At 44.8% G+C, this 21916-nt stretch overlaps 2 protein-coding genes across 2 annotated transcripts in view; both read left to right on the top strand.

The window, feature by feature from the left end:
• The first annotated feature begins 2935 nt into the window (after positions 1-2935).
• SPATA31F3 (SPATA31 subfamily F member 3) lies at positions 2936-9487 on the top strand. The gene is made up of 6 exons (XM_062206741.1): positions 2936-3079; positions 3581-3623; positions 4480-4540; positions 5525-6018; positions 8765-9043; positions 9363-9487. The coding sequence occupies exons 1-6, from the start codon at positions 2936-2938 to the stop codon at positions 9485-9487; spliced, it is 1146 nt and encodes a 381-aa protein (XP_062062725.1).
• A 2220-nt stretch (positions 9488-11707) lies between these two features.
• LOC133770967 (protein SPATA31F1-like) overlaps positions 11708-21916 on the top strand; it is a 44379-nt gene continuing 34170 nt past the window's right edge. Inside the window, exons 1-2 of the mRNA XM_062206742.1 lie at positions 11708-11799; positions 12772-12839. Of these exons, the coding sequence (XP_062062726.1) occupies positions 11708-11799; positions 12772-12839 (160 nt within the window). The remainder of the gene's footprint in view (positions 11800-12771; positions 12840-21916) is intronic.

Genomic DNA, 21916 nt, shown 5'->3' on the forward strand with positions numbered 1-21916 from the left:
GACACTGCAAACAGTGGCTTTACCTGCTATGCCACAGCACCAGTCCCAAAACTGCTTCTTTTTAAAAAAAGATTATTTATTTAAAAGAGGAGAGAGAGAGAGAGAGAGAGAGAGAGAGATTCTTCCACCTGCTAGTTCACTCTCTAAATGGCCACAACTGCCAGGCTGGTCCAGGTTGAAGCCAGGAGACCAGAGCTCCATCCAGGTATCCCACGTGGGTGGCAGGGGTCCAGATACTTGAGCCATCTTCTGCTGCTTTCCCAGGCACATTAGCAGGAAGCTGGATTGGAAGTACAGGTGCTGGGACTTGAACCAGTACTCCAGTATTATTGGATGCTGGCAAAGTGGGAAAAAACTGCAAGTTGCTTTTTATTTATTTATTTTTTAAAGATTTATTATTTGAAAGGCAGAGTTAGGGAGGGAGGGAGGAAGAGAGAGAGAGAGAGAAAGAGAGAGAGGGAAAATCTTTATCTGCTGGTTCACTCTCCAAATGGCCACAATAGCCAGAGCTGGGCCAATCTGAAGCCAGGAGCCAGGAGCTTCTTCTGGGTCTCCCATGTGGGTGCAAGGGCCCAATGACTTGGGCCATCCTCTGCTGCTTTCTCATGTACATTAGTAAGGAGCTGAATCGGAAGTGGAGCAGCTGGGACTCAAACCAGTGCCCATACAGGATGTCAGCACCTCAGGCGACCCCCTTACCTGCTATGCCACTGTGCCAGCCCCTGTAAACTGCTTTCCAATTGTCTTTTTGTTAGCCCGTCATTCAGTAGTTTTTGGTTGAAAATGTATTCTCCTTCCCGTAGTATGGAATTGTCATGTTTGGGAAAGATGTGGCTCAAATTCATTCCATCTTTAGGTGGGACTTTCATCTTTACTGTAAGAATCTATTTTGTTTCAGTAAATGAAAGAGAAACATTCATTAATCTATTTCTTTGTCAAGTCATTTCCAGAATATTCTTCTTTATAGCATTGAAAAAACTCTTTAATAATTTTTTTTTACTTGTGGTAGCATATAGTTAAGATAAATTTACCATTTTAATAATTTTAAGTGGGGGCCGGCGCTGTGGTTCACATGGCTAATCCTCTACCTATGGTGCTGGCATCCCACATGGGCACTGGGTTCTAGTCCCGGTTGCCCCTCTTCCAGTCCAGCTCTCTGCTGTGGCCCAGGAGGGCAGTGGAGGATGGCCCAAGTGCTTGGACCCTGCACCCGCATGGGAGACCAGGAGGAGGCATCTGGTTCCTGGCTTCGGATCGGCATAGCTCTGGCTGTTGTGGCCATTTGGGGGGTGAACCATTGGATGGAAGACCTTTCTCTATCTCTCTCTCACTGTCTGTAACTCTGTCAATTAAATAAATAAAAAATCTTTACAAAAAAGATAATTTTAAGTGTACATTTTAGGGCATTAAGGACATTTACAATGTTGTGCAACCATCTCCACTATTCATTTCCAGAACTTACTCATCATCCTAAACAGAAACTTTGTACCTATCAAACAGTAACTCTCTATTTCCCCTTCCACAGTTCCTGGTGAGGTTGGCCCTTGTTTCACATAAATTAGTCTTGTCTTTGACTCTAGATTTAAAAATTTTTAAATTTATTTACTTTCATTTTTTATTTGAAAGGGAGAGACTGAGAGAGAGCGGGGAGAGAGAGAGAAAGATTCCTTCCATCTGCTGGTTCATCTGTTAAATGCCCACAACAACTGGGTTTGGAGCCAGTAGCCTGGAAGTCAATCAGAGCCTCCCACATAGGTGGCAGGGACCCAGGTACTTCCAGGTACCTGTTGCCTCCCATGGTGTAAACTGGAGTTGAGAGCAGAACTGGGACTTGGACCCAGGCACTCTGACATGAGAGATAGGCATTCCAAGCGGCAACTACCCAACTTAGGGCTGAGCACATTCTGAGTAACTACCACTCCTGTTTGTTGGAGGACTGGATGCTACAGAAAGGACCAAATGACCTTCTCAGGGATTTTTCAGCCTAAGACTACTCATCAGGGCGAGAACTTCTCCAGGAAATTCAGAAATCCTGGGGTACTGGAAGCATACCATAATGTCACCAGGGACCAAGAAGTTAACAGTGTGTGTGGACACAGGAGTGGTAGGTAGTGGGGTTGAATAGGAGAAATCCTGCCCTGCATAAAGGTGTTCAAATTCAGATTTTCATAAAACACTCTTTGAGCCAAACATTCAACCAAAGAACCTGTAATCAAAATTCTTGCCAATAACCTGCCTCCATGAATAGCCCATATGCTATAAGCTCTGGAAACCCAGTCTTGGACAGAGCTCCAGAAGTGGCCTCACCATGTGCCCGAATGGAGGCTAACTTTACAATCTCTTCCCACTCATCTAAAACTGTTATTTAAAATGGCAGCAGCTTTTTCCTTTCCTTGACACAACTTACATGAGCCTCTTCCATCATTGCCTGTGACATCAAAGATCTGTTTCCAAGACAACAGTATGGTGTCTGCCCTATTCTCTTCTGTTTTCAGTTATCTTCCCAGTACAGATGATGTAGTTCATGGGGTTCCTCTGACAGAGCACTTTTTAAGTGCATGCAGTATGCAAAAAAGACTCAGTTATCCGGGAATGGGCAACAGACTATTGTAGGAATAGAGAGAATGGAGCCATCAGGGTGTAGGAAGTCGAGAGCAGATGAAAAGGTGTATGATGCCTGTGACTCAGGACTTTGCAGCCCATATGGACATCAGATACCCTTATCTGAACACTGAGTCACCATAAGAATTTCTCTAGGACAGATAAAGACCTGCGATATGATGCCTGGCTTGTGAAACAGAAGGGTTTTGTGATGCAGTCCAGCGGTGTGGATCTATCTTCTGTGATGCAGAGATGACAAGATCTAGAATCTGGAGGCATTAGGTTCCAAGACCCTGGAAGCCTAGGAAGAGGGATGGCCAACGAGGTGTAGACCATGTGGATTCCTACTTTTATTCTGTGGGATGTTGGATATCCCTTATGTGCCTGTGGATCCATCTTCATTATTGGATTAATTATTTGGCAAGTGAAAAAGAAACGCCAAAAAATAAAGTTGGGACCTCACAGGAGCTGTTGCCTGGTAGGGAAATACTATGACTATGATTGAATTGATAAGTCTCAAAAAAGATTTTATCAAACCTTTTTTTCTCTTGATCTGCCCCCACCCCACCCCCTACTCCCCTTTTTAAATGGAATTTTCCTCATTGAGTTCCAGGGTATCTCCCAATTCGGCTGATTGTTCTGGTCGGTGGCCATTTAGGGCCTCTAATGGCTGAAATCTTCGGCTATTAGAATCACCCAACCCTTAAACTGTTCTACTTTTCTTCCTGTTGTCATCCTAAACTCCCTAAGAAGTTGTCCATGGAATGGGGGTGGGAGTATGGAAGAGCCTTAAAGTGAGTCAGAAGTAAGAAGAGAAGGGAACTGTTGGGAGTAAAAAGGGTCAAGAAAGAAAAGGTGAAAGAGTATATAAAGTTGGGATACAGGAAAAAATTGGAAAATCTTTATGAGTTTTGTTTCATTTTATACATGAAAAGAAAATGGTGCCCCAGTTTTACTTTCTAATGTTTTTGTCTTTAAGCATCACCAAAGAACCAAACAAAAGCCTAGAGATAAAGCAAAAGGTAAAGTCCTGATCTCTTCTCTGAGTCCCTTCTACTGTGGGTGAGGTTCCCCCGGATCCTGGGCCTCTAGGACCCCTCGTACCAGAAGCCTGGTGCCTCTATTCACTGAAACTTCAATAACCCCAAATGACAACTTCTTACAGAAACTGAGTAGGAAATCAGAGCATTCCAAAATTCTCTGTCTTCCTCTCCTGAGATTAAAGAATGAGGAAGAGGCTGGCGCCACAGCTCACTAGGCTAATCCTCCGCCTGCGGCACCGGCACTCCAGGTTCTAGTCCTGGTCGGGGTGCCAGATTCTGTCCCGGTTGCTCCTCTTCCAGTCCAGTTCTCTGCTGTGGCCCAGGAGGGCAGTGGAGGATGGCCCAAGTGCTTGGGCCCTGCACCCGCATGGGAGACCAGGAGGAAGCACCCGGCTCCTGGTAGCGGCCATTAGGGGAGTGAACCAATGGAAGGAAGACCTTTCTCTGTCCCTCTCTCACTGTCTAGAACTCTACCTGTCAAATAAAAAAAAAGAAAGAAAGAAAGAAAAGAAAAAAGAATGAGGAAGTATGGCAGAGACCTTTCCTGGTTGATTTACTAGTTTTACAATCCCGTGGAAGTCACTTTATCTCTGTCTTGTTATCCACAAAATAGGCATAGCACCAATGATCCTTCTTTGTTCACAGTGTTGTTGTGATAGTCAAAACAGATTAGGTATGGGACAACACATTGTAAATGGCTAAATGTACACAAATGGGACTTAGAGCACTGGTTTTTGGAATTTTTCAGTCCCCTCAAGTTAGCAGCCTTCAGCTTCCTATTCGATGTCCCTGAATCTCCTCCTATTCTACCTAATGCTGTCTCCTGGTTCCTCAGCAAAGAAAACTTCCCAGGAAGAAGCTGAGAAGCTGCAGAAGTTGATCTCTGTCATGAAAAGGTGATCTCTTGCTCTTTGCAATTTCCCAACTCACAGCTGGGCCTGTAATGATAGCTCTGCTTGGCCTGGGGCAGGCAGGAAGGAGGGATAATGGCTGGGAGGGACACACACACACAATGCAGGCTGGTTACCAGGATAGAATGGAGCTGACATAGTTCAGGAGCGAAGGGTCACCCAAGTCTATGCTAGTGTCACAGTGGTTCTGGAATTCAGGATTTGATTAGTGCATCATTTGTAAAAGACACTACATAAGGCTACACTCAGATATGAGACAAGGCCTCCAATCAAGAGAACGGGTCATCATCGTCATATCCTCGTTACAGCTACTCCCTTTCAAGGACAGACTCCTGAATCTGGCTGACTCTGCTGACACTGCCTCTTCTGGTTCTGTCTTCAGGGAGCCAGTTCCTGAGACAGACCTCAGAAAGGAGCCTATCATCTTATCCTGTCCTTAAGATCTGTGGAGAACAGGATCTGTTCTCAAGAGATGCTGGGTACAGAAGCAAGAACACCAAATACCCCCAGGATGCAGAGATCCCACAAGGCCCTCATTTTCCACAGTTTGGATGTCCTGAATACCAGGCTCAGGCTTTCTTTGCCTAAAATGAAACTGATCCAGCTTCTGCCTGGCAGTATTTCTGGTGATGGCCCACCAGATAACCACTTGGCTGATTCCTTTCTCCTAGTGTAGCTGTTTGACAAGGTCAGCAGAAAAGCGATCCCAACTCTAAGTCCTCTCTGAGGAGCATGCCAACACATGGCTTGTTTGAGACTTTCTCCAACAAGCCCTAGACTCTCAGTCTAGCCTATCGTACCTTGCCAAATGGTATTTTGTTAAGAAGAGAAGCAGAAGGGTAGGTGCCCAGAGGGTACAGGCCCTAGGTCTTGCAAGACTAGAGGAGGGCAATGTCTATGTCCAGATCACACTCTTCTAAGGGGCAGATGTCACTCCATCACTGACAATTGCCATGTTTCCCTCCCCAGCCAGGGCTGGATTCCCAAGGAAGAAAGTGTGCGGCGGCTCCTGTGTGCAGATCCCTGCTGCCCAGTCTGCAATTCTGTGGCTCTAGAGATTCATCGGTTGCTGGAGGGTGGGAACAAACAAGTCTCCCCAACTTTTTCGGTGCCATCACAGGGCTCTTCTTACCTAGAGATGGTCTCCACATCTAGTGTGTCTTTTGATCAGAGTCAGGATCTACATTCTGAGCACTCTGGAGAGCTTTCACTGCCATCTGGCCCCACACGGTCACGATTAGTAGATCAGAAATGTTTAACTCGGTCAACTTCCAGGTTAACTGGTACAGCAAGCATTCAAGACCATTGTGTTGATCACCACAAGCATGGGAAGGGATTTAAAGTTCCCGACATGGCCCAGGATGTGGGAGCTCTCTCTTCTTCAAGTCCTGATGAACCTGGGATTTCTGTGAAGAAGCAGGAGAGGAAGAAGAACAAAGTCACAGCTGTCCAGGAGAATAAAGGTCAGCAGCCCTTAAATTCTAACTAGGTTCCCTTTCTGTCCCTGAACCCATAACTACTGAACCCCAAATGACCCCTATGACCTTGCTTTCCTTTTATGTGTCTAAAAGGCCCTGATGTATAATGGCATTTCCACACTTGAGGGCTTCCCAGAGCTGTGAGGGAGGTCCTGTGGCAGCTTTACCATACCATTGTCAATATTTTCAAAGGTTGGAGAACAACCAACCAACCATTTGTTTCATCCTTAATACCACTTCTAAGGAAAGTTGAAATATAGGCTCTCATTCCCATTTACTCTGGGCTTCATGGGAAGCCAGCAAGTTCACTCAAGCATTCTCAGTTTTCCATAGTGAGACCCTTGGTCTGCCTCTAGAGATCTCTTCAGGGAGCCCTGGGCTCTTTTACTTCAATGATTTCTTCTTCATCTCTGTACTGCCTAAAATTTCCGCCCATCTTGGTTAGTCCCACCATCTTCCCTATACCCTCTAATTCAGGTTTCCTACTCAGTCGTTGACAAGCTCATATCAATGTCCAATTTCTGACTCTGCCCAAGAATGAGGCCTTGGTGTAGCACCTGCTGGAGAGGCAGTTCCAGCTTCAGTGTGGCTTGCCAACTGTTGACCGCTGATCTCAGTGGATGTAAAGAACCACTCAACATATGCCTTGAGCCACGTTGTAGCCCATCCCACTAAACCTAGGAACCTCTTTGAGGGGGAAGCCCATTTCTGTCCTCAAGAGAGAGGCTGCACTCTCTTGGAGTATGTCCAGAGATTGCTGAAACTCCACCTCCTGAAGTGGTTGGAATGATAGGTTGATTTGTCATTGCTGGGGCCTGCCCCAAAATATCTAGCAGTCTGTCCAGTTGTTTGTCCCCTGCCTACCCAACCCCTTCCCTAGGGCTATGCTACCCTAGGGCAGCACAGCCCTGACTTGTGTTAGTCTCCCACACCCTATAGCCCTGGAGGCCAGTGAGGATGGTGCCCTGACTTATCCATTGTGGCAGCAAGGCCAGTCCATAGTTGCTTGCTCAGGCCAGGGCAATGTTGCAGAACCACAGAGTCTACAAATGTAAGAATATCTGCCAGGGCATTGTCTCTGCCCACACTTATAGGTGCTGAGACTGCAAATCACTAGGTTGGCAGCATTCCAGGGGCCCTGGAAGCAACTTGGTTCCCTTGTCTTCTGGAAACCTGGAAGCAGCATTCAGCTCCTTCACAAATTAGAAGTGACACTTGGAATACTGACAGGCCTTGACGAGCAGCAACAGGCTGCACCATATGCTGTTACTTATGACCCTGAGCTGCCTGGGCCCAGTCCCAGAAACCCTTGAGAAATGAACACAAGTTTTACTCTTCCTGTTAGGGTTGCCTGCTCTCTGTTATGTGGCTCTCCCAAGAGTCATGACCCTGGTAATCACTAACCAATCTGTAATCACATGGGCCCATCGGAGCCTCTGACTCAATTGCATATGAACAAGAATGTGTAAGTCCCGGGCCATGCATTCAAGATGCCAGTGAGACTTTTGGATACAGTGTACAAGGGGTCTGGAGTGAAGTGAACAGAGATGGTGCCTGTAGACAGTCAGACAGATCCTGACCATCCTCAACCATGTATTGTACCCTTCTTGGCCAAACTGAATTTCTGCCAGAAATATAAATTCCTAGAGATGTATTTTGGAAGTCCTATAAAGATGGAGGCATCCAGAGAACAAACTGCAGCCATCCCAAAGAACATCTACCTAGGGGTACTTTAGGAGTCCATAAACTAAGGGAGAGCATTGCTCTAGGAACTCCCTCTCCCACCAGGCATCCCATGTGTCCCAGAGTCAGAATGGGTCCACCTAAGAGAACAGTTTGCAGTGAACTAAAGACAGTAGAGTAGCACCTAGTTCTAGAGCAGTATGCTACAGTTCTGCCCACTGAGATCTCACAACTCAGTGGGGACATGACAGAGGCACTAGTACTGTGTGTTCAGCTAGAGATCAGAGTGAGCCCAGCCTGGAGGGTCCCTGAACCCTTTAGCCCAGGCCTTTGCAAGGGTAAGGTAAGTCCCCTCCCTAGCACAGAAAAGAGAGGACTCAGTGAAATTCAAAACAGCAGGGAATCACAGGGGTGGGGGGTGCAGGCCTGAGGTTCTCTCCAACCTGATAGGATAGCCATTCTGTTGAAACTCAGAGGCAACAGGAATGCTTCTAAAGTAGAACCCCAGAATCCCTGACTTCCCAAATGTGCATCTCTGGACTCTTTCTTGGGTAGATCTTTAGTTTGGCCAGATAGTTGCAATGAGTGAGTAGATACTATCTATCAACTATCTCCATCCTCTCAGCTTGCTGTTACATGCCAGTACTTTCATCTGCTTCTCCCTTACCTTGAGTCTGCAGAATCCCGGGGGGTTGCTTGGGACAAAAGGATCAGATGAAAATGATCTGCAAGTCCTTTAGACTAAGCTGAACAATATCAACCAAAGATTCCTGAGAACGCCAGACCTGGGGTGCCTTGGTCTTAAAGAGCCAGACTTTATAGGGCCGATGTACTGGGCCATCATTTGCTGGACCAAATATTGCAAGTCCAGTCTTTGAAGGGGGTACATTTTTAGGTATAAACTTTCAGGGTCAAATGTTTCAGGGCTAAGTCTTATGGGGTGAAGCTTGGCAGGGCCCAAATTTGCTGCAGGGCCATACTTCCCAGGGCCTAGAGTCGCAGGGTTTTTTCAGGCAGCCTTTACTCATAAGAGCTCCAACCCTTCCAGAAGCTCCAGTTGACTTGGAAAACAAGATGACTCTCTTTTCACACTGGATTAACCCTGAAGTGAAAGGCCAAAGGCATGAGGAATCCATCATCCCCAGTAAGGCTGAGACAACGACCAAAGCCAAGACAAAAACGGTTGAGAAGAGCCCAATCCCCACTAAAAAGCTTGTGCGGGGACCTAACGTGGAAAAGACAACAGTGGGTCCTGGGGCCCAGTGTCCCTCTACTAAGAAGGAGGGCATGAAATCTGATGCCCCAGCTGCCCACAAAAGCAGCTTCAGTAACTTTCCTTTAAAATCTGCCAATCCTGTATCCTGTGTCATTCCCGCTGCTGCTCCAAAATCTGTCCTCAACTGATTTGTGCCACCCAAGCGGGAAATCTACCCCAGGTCTCAACTCTCACCTCAGCAGAAGACACTGGTTTGCATGCGGAGACTCCCCATTCCAAAGAAAAGGAGTTGATAGGTTCCCACACCTCTTCATCCCCCTGAAAAAACGCTGTCATCACCATTTCCATTAACACACAGGTGAGGCAAGGCATTCTCCAAATATACTCTCTACCTGTAAGCAAACAGCTGTTTGTGTCTCCTTATTTTCAGTACGGTATATGATGCAGAGGGCAGAAGAGGTTGAAACCTCTTCCGTGTGGGATAGGAATTTAAATGCACTTTTCCTTTCTGATGGGTCAGCAACCTCATCCTGGACTGCAGATAAAGTGGCTTGAGCAAAAAAATGCTGTTTAAGGTGCATTGAAGGTAAAGGTCAGGCTTGAATGCCATCGTGGTTATCTGTGGTGTGCTTTGGCCCAGAAGAGCAAATGTGGATTTGATGATGGTAATAAGAATTAGTAAGCAGGAAGCCAATGCAGTTTTCCTACACACAGAATTTACTGATGACCTCTATATATGCCCACTATGTGGAGGCAAAGTTTTTAGAGTGCCACAGGTCTCCCAACTTGAGGAGATGCTTTCTGTTTATCAAAAACATAGTTAATCTGACAGATATCACAACCAAGTGATAGACTCTCCTCAGTCTTTTCCCTGACACTGTTGAGACGTTGAAGGGAAGTCCACCTGGAAACCTGCCATTGCCCTGTTGCCTATTCCAGCCCTGGCTCCCCCAACCTCCCAGCTGTATGTAATAGACCTACTAGAATGAAAATCAGCTGGGCAAGAGGTCGCCAAAAGGATCACAATAAAAATGACTTTGAGCTGAGTCTTGCATTCAGCAATTCATATATTCAAGTACTTACTGTGCCAGGCACTAAGCCAGACAGGGAGACCACAGTGAACAACACACGGGCCTTCCTCTCTTGGAGTTCATGGACTGTGGGGTAGAGAGAAGTTATAGGAAGTCATTGGAAGCAGTTTCACTGGAGCTGGGTAGGGGACTAGGTGAGTGTACACAGGAGGGCACTTAATCTCATTGTGGGGGTGGAGAGGTGGGGGGTGTTCATTGTGCGTTTTCTGGAAGAGGTGCTGTGTAGGCTGTTTCCAAGCATGAGCCTGAGTGAGGCAGGCAGGAAGCAGCATGGAGAGAGGCTTCCCCAGGCTGGGAACAACACAAGCAAAGGCAGGGTGTCAAACAAATGGCAGGCCACCACAGAATAGGGACTCACTGGAGAAGCCTCTGTATAATCAAGAAAGTACATTCAAATGTTTGAGGGATCAGAATCATGTTTCTAAGCTGGAAAATGGGTGATACTCACTCACCAATTCTTTCATCAAGTACTGAGAACCTGTTATGTGCCAGCTACTTTTACAGACACTGGAAATGTGGCAGTGAACAAAAAGGGGGAAAGAATGCTCCCAAGGAGCTCACATTGGGAGTGTGCTATGGAGGAGACAAAAGAACCACAATAAAAAGTATAGTCTGTATGCAAAAAATCAGGGTAAGAGGGTTAGGGAAGACTTCAGTGGAGTACAGTTTTAAATAGGGAGTTCCGGGCAGTTCTCACTGGCAAGGGCCGCCAGGAGGTGAGAGAGTCAAGCACATGGATGAAGGACAAAGAGCGTTCCAGCCAGAAATTAGAGCTGTTGCAGATGTCTGGATGCTGGCGCAAGCCTAGCCTCTTAGGTGGAACAAGAAAGCCAGTGAGCCTGAATGATGACAAAAGAACAGACGAGAACAAGTGGCAGAAGGCCTAGTAGTTCAGTGCAAGGACATTGCTGTTACTCTGAGTAAATGGGGAACTACTAGACTCTGTTTAGATCTGACTTATGTTTTATAAGGGTCGCTTAGGCTGTGGTGCTAATGAGGGAATGTCAGGGGTATAGACTTGGGTAGAATCAGGGAGATTAGTTATGTCGTTACTCTAGTAGTGGTAGCAACAGATGAGATCAGAAGTATTTAGATACTGGATTCATGCTGAAGGCACATACAACAGGATTTACAGGTAGATTGGATGTGATTATTAGAAAAATAATCAAGGATGATACCAGTGTTTTTGGCCTGAGTAACTGGCAAGATGAAGTTGCCATTAATCAATATGGAAAATACTGACATTGAAGTAGATTTGGTATGTAATATTGGGTGGTGGTAGAGGGTACGGAGTCAGGAGTTCATTTTTTTTTTTCCAGACTGAGATGAATATTGACATCTAAGTGTGTATGTTGATTAGACAATTTGGGCATATGAGCCTGGAGTTCAAGGAAGGGTTAAGGCTGCAGGCAGATAGCTAAAGACAGCTTGCTATAAAATTGTGTGTGTGTGTGTGTGTAGCCTGCTATAAATTTAAGAGATTAGATAGGACCACCAGGGTAAATAAGAGTAATGAAAGACCTATGGACTGACCTCTGGGATTCTCAATTGTTAAGAAATTGAGAAGAAAATGAGGAACTAATAAGTGAAGGATATTTAGAAGCAGTAGCCAGGAAAATCAGAAGAGTGTAGTACACTGGAAGCCAAGAGAGGGAAATATTTAAGGAGAAAAATAATCAACAGCATGGACAGTTGCCAGTGGAGTAAGAGGAGGACTAGAAATTTACCATTAAATGTAGCAAAGACTATTCATGACTTTGAGAAAAACAGTCTCAGGTGAGTGATGAACAGTGGCTAGTGTGGAGTCAAGAAAGTGACAGGACGAGTAATCAACTCCTGCAAGGACTTCTGCCTCATAACAGTGCAGAAAAAGGAGGCAGTAATTCTAAGAGGGAGTGAGAGCCAGAAAGAACTTTCTTAGAAATGACAGACAGTGGCCAGCGCCACGGCTCACTAGGCTGGTCCTCTGCCTGTGGCGCGGGCACCCTGGGTTCTTGTCCCGATTGCTCCTCTTCCAGTCCAGCTCTCTGCTGTGGCCCGGGAGTGCAATGGAGGATGACCCAAGTCCTTGGGCCCTGCACCCGCATGGGAGACCAGGAGGAGGCACCTGGCTCCTGGCTTTGGATTGGTGCAATGCTCTGGCCATAGCGGTCACTTGGGGGGTGAACCAACGGAAAAAGGAAGACCTTTCTCTCTCTCTTTCTCTCTCTCTCTCTCTCTCACTGTCTAACTCTGCCTGTCAAAAAAAAAGTAGATATTATCTCTTTAAAAATAAAAGATAAAAAAAAATGACAGACAGCCTGTTGGATGTTGATGGGAAAGATTCAGTCAAGAGGGATGAATGGATGGATGATGCAAGACAGCAGAGAGAATACTGTGGTGCAGCAGTGAAAGTGGGAGAGTGATTACCCAAGTCAAGGCGCTGACTTTCACTAAAAAAACAGACTTTTTCTAGTGATGTGGGGCCTGAATATGGCATTGATGAAGGATTTTGTGGTACAAGGGTACCTTACATGTAAGAGAGAACAGGCAAACGCCTAGAAGGATGTGTGAGGAGCTGGAAAAGGAACCACAGCTCCAGGGAAGGGGAGGAGTGACTGGAGAGTGAGAGCTGGAAAGCTGGAGGTGAAGTGGAATTCTGAAAGTTACCACGGAAACTTCCTGTAGGGCCTAAGGAATTGTGGTGGTGTAAACGCCCAGGCAGACATGAAAAGATGGTTGAAGTTGCTGATTATGTGTGTGAAACAGGTGCTCTTGGAATACTGAGGCCGCTGAAGAGATCACAGAGAATGCTGTAAATGCAGGGGGCCACGGGGGTGAGTGTTTGGTGTAGTGGTTAAGATGGTGCTTGGGATACTTGCATCCTATATCAGAACACCTGAGTTGGGGTTTGGCTTTGCTCCTGAGTCCATCTTCCTTAGAAGGGAGTGCCCTGGAAGGCAGCAGGTGATGGCTCAAGTAGTTAGGTCCCTGCCACTCATGTAGGAGACACAGATGGAGTTTCTGGCTCCTAGCTTTGGCCTGACCCAACCTTGGTTGTTGCAGGCATTTGGGAAGCAAATCTGTGGAGGGATTCTCCCTCCTTCTCTTACTCTCTCCTCTTTTTAAATAAAATAAAATGCATGGGGCCTGAACAAGAATATGGGGCTGGAGATAAAGAAAGAGGGCAGGAGTGGCATCCTAGTGCTCATCAAGGGACCAGGGTGTTTTTAGGGCTTGGAGAAGAGAATTGGGAGACAGGGAAACAGAGGCTTCCCTGGACACACGGATGGACCTGCAGTCCCTTAGAAAGTAGCACCTCTGCATCCCCCTACTGACCTACCACAAAGGAGTCAGGAGCTGGATAAGGGCAGAGAGTGCTGTGGCTTCCATATGATGTGTTGTGAGAAGCTGTGGAAATCTAGTTTCTAAGGAAATCCAGGATCACTCATACCCCCATCAACCCAGGAAGTAGTGGCAGACTTGCTTTCTCGGCTAGGACCCTGCACTTAGTACAGTGTGTCCACCGTTAGGATAAAGAAGAGCCAGGGATGTGTCCCTCCTCTGAATGGTGACTCTGTGCCTAAGGGACACAGGACCAGCCCCTAACTGGGCCCCAAGGGCAGGCAGGCACAAGGTCCCAGCCTGCTGAGCCAAGACTCTCCTGGTGTTTTCCTAAAGCTTCCCAAAGATCAAGGGAGGTCTACTGACAGGCACATCCTTTCTGCCTGGTAGGAGCTGGGCAGAGAGCCACAGAGCTAGGGGGCTGGAGGGAGACCCAGAATGAAGGGAATAGACTCAGTTGTGTCACAGTGGCATCAGGTTGCAAGCCAGGGTTAGCGTGCACACATCCTGGTTAGGGTGGAGCCAGTCCTGCCCGTGGTCCCCTGCAGGCTCCTACCCATCCCAGAGGTGATTTCAGGCAACTGACCTCCACGACTGCTCAACTTCTGTCCCTGCTCATTACACCCTAGCAAGGAGGTCATGCAACACGCTGAGCAAAGGGGTGAACATGTGAGACCTAATCTTGCTTTGTTCAGTCCTGTCATGCCAGCTTCTTGCCAGCAGGGGGCTGCTACTTTCTGACCAGGAGCAGAAACTCTGATCAGGCTCAAAATCCCAGCCTTGAGTGAGGTGTTCAGACCACCCAGTAGTCTGCCCCCATTGGCTTCTAGTCCCTCTCCTCTGTGGGACTTGAAGTAGAACATCCCCTGCCCTAAATCTTCCTCTGACTCTCACTCTCTGTCAACAGCCTCATTTTCAGCCAACCTTCCTATTAGCACCCTGTATTTACATTTTCCTGTCCAGGCGAATTCCTGGAAAGAAATTAATGTATGAACTAGTAGTGAAAAAAGTAAATTTTAAAAATATTTATATTATAATCTTTTTAAAAACTTACTTTTAGAGCATTTTATGTTTGCAGGAAGATTTAGTGAAAAGTACAGAGTTCCCATATACCTTCTTCCTGTGCCTGGCTGGCAAACATACAGTTTCCCCTTAATAATATCTTGCATTGCTGTGGTTCATTTATCACAATTGATGAGCCAATATGGATACATTATTATTAACTAATATACACTGTTTATATTGGGGTGCTCTTTTTGGGTAATATATGAGTTTTGACCAATGTATAATCACATATGTACACTATTATAGAATCCCACAGAATAATTTCAGTGCCACTTATTCATCCCTTTCTCCTTCTCTGCAAATCACTGGCAAAAACTGATTGTTTTGGGAAAATTTGGGTTAAAAATATATAACATAAAGTTCATGCCATTTTAACCATTTACAATGTAGAATTCAGTGGCATTAAGTGCATTCGCAATGTTGTATGGCCATCATAATTTCCAACACGTTTTCACCAATCCAGAAAGAAACTCTGTACTTACTAAATAATAACTCACCATTCCCCCCTCTCCTACTCCAGACCCTGGTAATTTCTACTTTCTATGAATTTGCTTATTCTAGGTAATTTATATAAGTGAAATCATACAATATTTGTGACACTTTGATTAGCATAATACCTGTGTTATCCATGTTGTAGCGTGTATCAGAATTTCATTCCCTTTATGGCTAAATACTATTCCTTTGTATGCACATACCTCATTTTGCTTATCCATTCATCTGTTAATGTGTGCCTAGCTTATTTCTACCTTCTGACTATTGTGAATAATGCTACTATGAACATTGGTGTACAAGTGTCTGTTAGAGATATTGCTTACTTTTCCTTTAAGTCTATACCTAGGAGTGGAATTACTGGATCTCTATGATAATTATATATTTAACTTCTAGAGGGATTGTCAAATTAAGTAACTTACTAAGTTTTCAACAGTGGTTGTACTATTTCACATTCCTACCAGTAAAGCACCAGGGTTCCAGTTTCTTCTTGTGAACATTTAAAAAAAAAGATTTTACTTATTTATTTTGAAAGTCAGAGTTACATGGAGAGAGGGAAAAAGAGAGAGAGAGAGAGAGGGAGAGAGATTCCATTCCATCCACTGGTTCACTCTGTAGATGGCTGCAACAGCCAGTGTTAGGCCAGGCAGAAGCCAGGAGCCAGAAGCCTCATCTGGGTCTCCCTCATGGGTGGCAGGGGCCCAAACACTTGGATCATCTTATGCTGCTTTTCCCAGGCCTTTAATAGGGAGCTGGATCAGAAGTGGAGTAGCTGAGACATGAATTGGTGCCCATATGGGATGCCTGCGTTGCAGGTGGAGGATTTACCCACTACACCATAATTGTGGCTTTTGTTTTGCTTTTTTTGATAATAGCCATTCTGGATGTGAAGTGGTATCTCATTGTGGTTTTGATTTGCATTTCTCTAATGACTAATGATGTTGACCATCTTTCATGTGCTTACTGGCCATTTGTGTATCTTCTTTGGAGAAATGTCTATCCAAGTCCATTGACCACTTTTGATTTGGGGTTTTTGTTTTTGTACCTGTTGTTATTGTTGACTATAGATCTTTGGCCATCTCCATTCCCAATGGACAGGAATAGGCAAACCGAGAGGGAAAATGCAAAACTGGACACAATGCTTCACTGCTTATTTCCTAATGACCAGTTACACAGTGTTTTCTTTAGAAACCTTTCATGGCCGGCGCCGCGGCTCAATAGGCTAATCCTCGGCCTTGCGGCGCCGGCACACCGGGTTCTAGTCCTGGTCGGGGTGCCAGATTCTGTCCCGGTTGCCCCTCTTCCAGGCCAGCTCTCTGCTGTGGCCAGGGAGTGCAGTGGAGGATGGCCCAAGTTCTTGGGCTCTGCACCCCATGGGAGACCAGGATAAGCACCTGGCTCCTGCCATCGGATCAGTGCGATGCGCCGGTCGCAGCGGCCATTGGAGGGTGAACGAACGGCAAAAAGGAAGACCTTTCTCTCTGTCTCTCTCTCTCACTGTCCACTCTGCCTGTCAAAAAAAAAAAAAAAAAAAAGAAACCTTTCATGATATGTTTTTCATATTTTTTGTTGTGATGCACAGTAAGAGTTTATAATGTAACCCTATACATATATTTTTAAATGTTTTTAGAACTATAACTAAAAGTTTTGTGAAACAATCATACTTTTACTAGATGTGCTGTTCTTTGATATTTTATTTCCTCTCTATCCTATTTCATTATAATAACTCTGATATTGACTCATTGACTCTCTAATATGATTTCATGATTTACTAATGGGCCTGGGCCTACAATGTAAAAAACACAGCCTTAGGATTATTTTGATTAAAGAGCTCCACTTTTGTCTTTCGATTGAAAGATGGTTATCTCAGGGCCTGCACTGTGGCATAGCGGGTAAAGCCGCCGCCTGCAGTTCCAGCATCCCATATGGGCACCAGTTCAAGTCCTGGCTGCTCCTCTTCTGATCCAGTTCTCTGGTATGGCCTGGGAAAGCAGTAAAAGAAGGCCCAAGTCTTTGGACCCCTGCACCCGTATGGGAGACATGGAAGAAGCTCCTTAGAAACCTTTTATTTATCTGAAAGGTAGACATATCCAGAAAGAGTGATATAGCTTTGGATATCTCCTGGATTTGGATAGGTGCAGCTCTGGCTGTTGCAGCCACTTGGGGAGTGAACCAGCAGATGGAAGACTTCTCTCTACCTCAGCCTCAGCCTCTCTATAACTCTGTCCTTCAAATAAATAAATAAATCTTTAAAAAAATTGTTATCTCTAAAATACAATATCATGAGGTATGAGGTCAATTTTGCCCTTGATCGGAGTGATACAAGAACAGAATTGTCAGTCTATAGAGCCTGTGTGATTGGTGGGGTGGGCATTCAGGGTAGTGGTTAGGCTGCTGCATGGAATGGCCACATTCTGTATCAGAATGCCTGGGCTCAAGTTCTGGCTTCACTCCCAATTCTAGCTTCCTGCTAATGCACACCTCAGATGCAGTAGTCATGGCTCAAGTGCTTGGGTCACTGCCACTCCCATGGGAGACCTGGAGTGAGTTCCTGACTCCTGGTTTTGGCTTGGCCCAGACCCAGCTTTTGCGGCATTTGGGGAGTGAATCGGTGGATGGGAGATATCTGTCTGTCTGTCTGTCTGTCTTTCTCCCTCTTTCTGGGTGTCTACTTTTCAGATAAATAAAATAATTAATCAATTAAAATATAAACATATAAACAAATATAAACGTGTGGCACAGCAGGTTAAACATCCACCTGTGATGCTGGCATCCCATGGATCACCAGTAGTTTTTCTTTTTTTTTTTTTTAAACATTTTGCTTTGGTTCCTTTTTTTTTAAAAAAAGATTTATTTTATTTATTTGAAAGACAGAGTTACAGAGAGAGGTTTTCCATCTTCTGGTTCACTCCCTAAATGACCACAAATGGCCAGAGCTGAGCTGATCCAAAGCCAGGAGCCAGGAGCTTCTTCCAGGTCTCCCACACGGGTACAGGCACCCAGGGACTTGGGCCATCTTTTACTGCTCTCCCAGGCGATAGCAGAGAGCTGGATCAGAAGTGGAGCAGCCAGGACTTGAACCAGCACTCACATGGGATGCTGGAACTGCAGGCAGTGGCTTTACATGCTACGTCACAGTGCCAGCCCCCAAAATATTATTTAGAAGGAAATATATTTGAATTTCAGAAAACAAACATAACCTGACTCAAAGAACTGGATTTTCTAAGGCCTCCTGTTACTCATGGCATTGTATAATTCCCTCCCCCCAAATAACTTGTCCTGACCAACAGAATATTTTTTCTTTTCTTTTTTTTTTTTTATTTATTTGACAGGTAGAGTTTTAGACAGTGAGAGAGAGAGAGAGAGACAAAGGTCTTCCTCCCATTGGTTCACCCCACAAATGGCTGCTACGGCCAGCACTACGCTGATCCGAAGCCAGGAGCCAGGTGCTTCCTCCTAGTCCTCCCAAGGACTTGGGCCATCCTCCACTGCCTTCCCAGGCCACAGCAGAGAGCTGGACTGGAAGAGGAACAACCAGGACTAGAACCCAGCGCCCGAAAGGGACGCCAGCGCTGTAGGCGGAGGATTAACCAAGTGAGCCACAGCACTGGCCCGACCAACAGAATATTAAAGAGTGTCTATGATGAGGTTACAAAAGATCATTATTTGGGACCTGCCAGCTGACTCTCCCTATTGCCTTTTTGGTGTTCATACTTTTGTGAAACAAGCTGCCATCTTGGAAAGGCCTACATGGCAAGGTACTGAGGGCAGCCTGTGTTAAACTGCCAGAGAGGAACTGAATCTTTCCAACAATGACTGAGTGAGTTGGGAAGCAGATCCTCCAGAGGAGACCACAGTCCCTGGGCTGACACTTTGATTTTGGCCTTGTGAGAGACTGTGAGGCTGAGGACCCACGTAAGCTATGCCTTGATTCTTGACCTATAGATATCATGAGATGATAATAAATGTGTGTTGTCTTAACTGGCATTTTTTGGGGTAACTGGTTATGCAGCAATAGTAATACAGACAGGAACTGGGGAAATCCTTTTAACTCCCAGGGCTCTAAATGAGTGCACTATAGTCATAGCAAAGGCCTTGGGGCACAATACAAACTACCCATCACCAATTTTATGGTGAAGTGCATGTTCAAATTCTTCCTCCTATTAAATTGGATTCTTTTCTTATTTTTGAATTTGAGGGCCTTTAATATATTCTGGATATATGTGCTTTGTCAGATATATAAATATTTCCTCCACTCTATGACTTGCATTCTCATTCACTTAACATTTTTCTTTCTTTCTTTCTTTCTTTTTTTTGATTTTTAAAGATAGATTCATTTATTTGGAAGGCAGAGTTAGAGAGAGGGAAACACTTTCATCCACTGGCTCATTCCCCAAATGGCCACAATAGCTAGAGGTGGGCCAAGCCAAAGACAGGAGCCAGGCACTCCATCTGGGTCTCCCATGTGGGTGCAGGGCCCATGGATTTTGGCCATCTTTTGCTGCTTTTCCAGGTCATTGGCAGAGAGCTGGATCAGAAGTGGAACAGCTGGGACTAAAACTGGTGCCCATACTGGATGCCGGCACTGTAAATGACTGCTTAACACACTGTGCCACAATGCCACCCCCAACATTGTCTTTCAAAGGGGAGACATTTTTAAATTTTGATGATGTACAACTTATCCACTTCGTTTTTTTATGGCTCATACTTTTGGAGTTCTAAGAAACTGCCTAACCCAAGGTCACACATTTTCTTTCATGAAGTTTATGGTTTTAGGCCTACATGTTGAATCTATGATACATTTTGAGTAAATTTTTGTATATGGTATGAAGTATACATTGAAGTCCATTTTTCACATATTGTTCCTAGCACTATTTGCCTCTTTATTGGAAACCAGCTGTCCATACAATAGGTCTGTATCTGGATTCTTGATTCTTTTTGTTTGATCTGTTTGTCTGTATTTATGCCAACACCATGCTATCATGATTACTGTAGTTTTTTTTTTTATTTGAAAGCCAGTGTATTGGTATTGCACATGTTTTTAGATTTATCCCTGAGTATTTCGCATTTATGATATTTTCATATTTCAATTTCCAATTGTTTGTTGCTAATAAACAGAAACACAATTTTTACATATTGACTTTGTATCTTAAAACCTTGATAAATTCACTTAGTAGTTCTAGTAGCTTTTTTTTTTTTCCAGATACTACAGGGTTGTTTGTTTTTTGTTTTTTACAGAGAGGCAGAGGGAGAGAGAGAGAGAGAGAGAGAGAGAGAGAGGTCTTCCATCTGCTGGCTCACTCCCCAGATGGCCACAACGGCTGGAGCTGAACTGATCCCAAGCCAGGAGCCAGGAGCTTTTTCCAAGTCTCCCATGTGGATGCAGGGGCCCAAGGACTTGAGCCATTTTCTACTACTTTGCCAGGCCATAGCAGAGAGCTGGATTGGAAGTGGAGCAGCCTGTATACAATGCCAGCACTGCAAGCAGTGGCTTTACCTGCTATGCCACAGTGCCAACCCCAATACTAAGGGTTTTTAACATAGATGATCATGTTATCTGTGGTTAAAGGCAATTTTATTTCCAACCTGGATGCCTTTTCTTTTCTTTGCCTCAAAGCACTGATTAGAAGCTCCAGCATAATGCTGAACGGAAGTGGTGAGTGAATATCCTTGTATTGTTACTAATCTTAGAGGACAGGCATCTAGTTTTTTTACCATTAAATATAATATTAGCCATGGAGTTTTTATAGATGTCCTTTACTACATAAAGGAATTCTTTCCCTAGCTTGCTGAGATTTTAAAAATAAAATGTGTGGGTCGGTGCTGTGGCATAGTCGGCTAAGCCTCCGTCTGTGGCGCCGGATTCCCATATGGGCACTGGTTTGTGTCCCAGCTGCTCCTCCTTGAATCCAGCTCTCTGCTATGGCCTGGGAAAGTAGTAGAAGATGCCCCAAGTCCTTGGGCCCCTGAACCCACGTGGGAGACCCAGAAAAAGCTCCTGGCTTGGATTGGTGTAGATCCGGTCGTTGCAGCCATCTGGGGAGTGAACCAACAGAAGGAAGACCTTTCTCTCTGTCTCTCCTTCTCACTGTCTGTAATGCTACCTCTCAAATAAATAAATATAATCTTTTAAAAAAATAATTTAGTTATTTTTTTCAAATATCTTTTTTCATATTTTTTTTGCTCCCATTACCTCCCTCTATTTCTTTGACTCCAATTATAGGCATGTTAGGTTGCTTGAAGTTGTCAGAAGTTCATTTTTTTTTATTTTTTAAAATTCTATTTTTAAATTTAATTCTATTTTTTAGCCACTTGCTTTATTTAGAGTCTCATCTCTTACTTAAGTTCAGGGATTCCACTATGCTTCTCCTGGGTTTTCATCTCCATATCCTGGAATCTCTCTCGGGGCACTAAGCTAGGAAAAATTGAAGGGCTCTTCTCGATCCCCTCTTCCCTCATCTCCTGAGGACCACAGTCCTTTTTTGATTGATGTCCAGTGACTAGAATTACATTTGTCTGGTTTTTTTTTTCTTTTTGTCAGTAGGTTCTAGGCAGAAGGCAAATCTATTCATTTTTATTCTACCTTGATTGTAAGTGAAAATTGGAAGGCCTCTGAATATTTTAGCCTGCATCGATCCTGAAAAGGCAAGAGTTTTGACTACATTTGTGAGACAGCATACTTGTACAAGTATTTGATATCTTTTCTTTTGCCCTAACACCCCTGGTATGGTCTCTGTTAAAGTTAAATTTTTATGTATTGTAGGAGATTGGGTCCAATTTCATTCTTTTGCATGTGGATATCAGGTTATCCCAGCACCTTTATTTTCTTTATTGCATTGTCTTGGCACCCTTGTCAAATAGTAATGGACCATGTAAGTGTGAGTCTGCTTCTGGATTCTCAGTAACATTTCATTCATGTATATGTTTACCTTTGTTCCAGTATTGCAGTATCTTGGTTCCTGAAGCTTGGTACTAAGTTTTGAAATGGGAAAGTATGACTCCTCCAATTTTGTCA

The sequence above is a fragment of the Lepus europaeus genome, chromosome 12 (assembly GCF_033115175.1).
Source record: "Lepus europaeus isolate LE1 chromosome 12, mLepTim1.pri, whole genome shotgun sequence".
NCBI classification, from domain to species: Eukaryota; Metazoa; Chordata; class Mammalia; order Lagomorpha; family Leporidae; genus Lepus; species Lepus europaeus.

Bases quoted from the DNA above. Each gene is read 5' to 3' on its own strand.
- SPATA31F3 (XM_062206741.1), top strand. From the start codon at position 2,936: ATGTGGATTCCTACTTTTATTCTGTGGGATGTTGGATATCCCTTATGT. The intron at 3,624-4,479 runs GTAAAGTCCTGA...CTGGTTCCTCAG, and splicing joins GCCTAGAGATAAAGCAAAAG to CAAAGAAAACTTCCCAGGAA. The intron at 9,044-9,362 runs GTAACTTTCCTT...CCTTATTTTCAG, and splicing joins TGCCCACAAAAGCAGCTTCA to TACGGTATATGATGCAGAGG.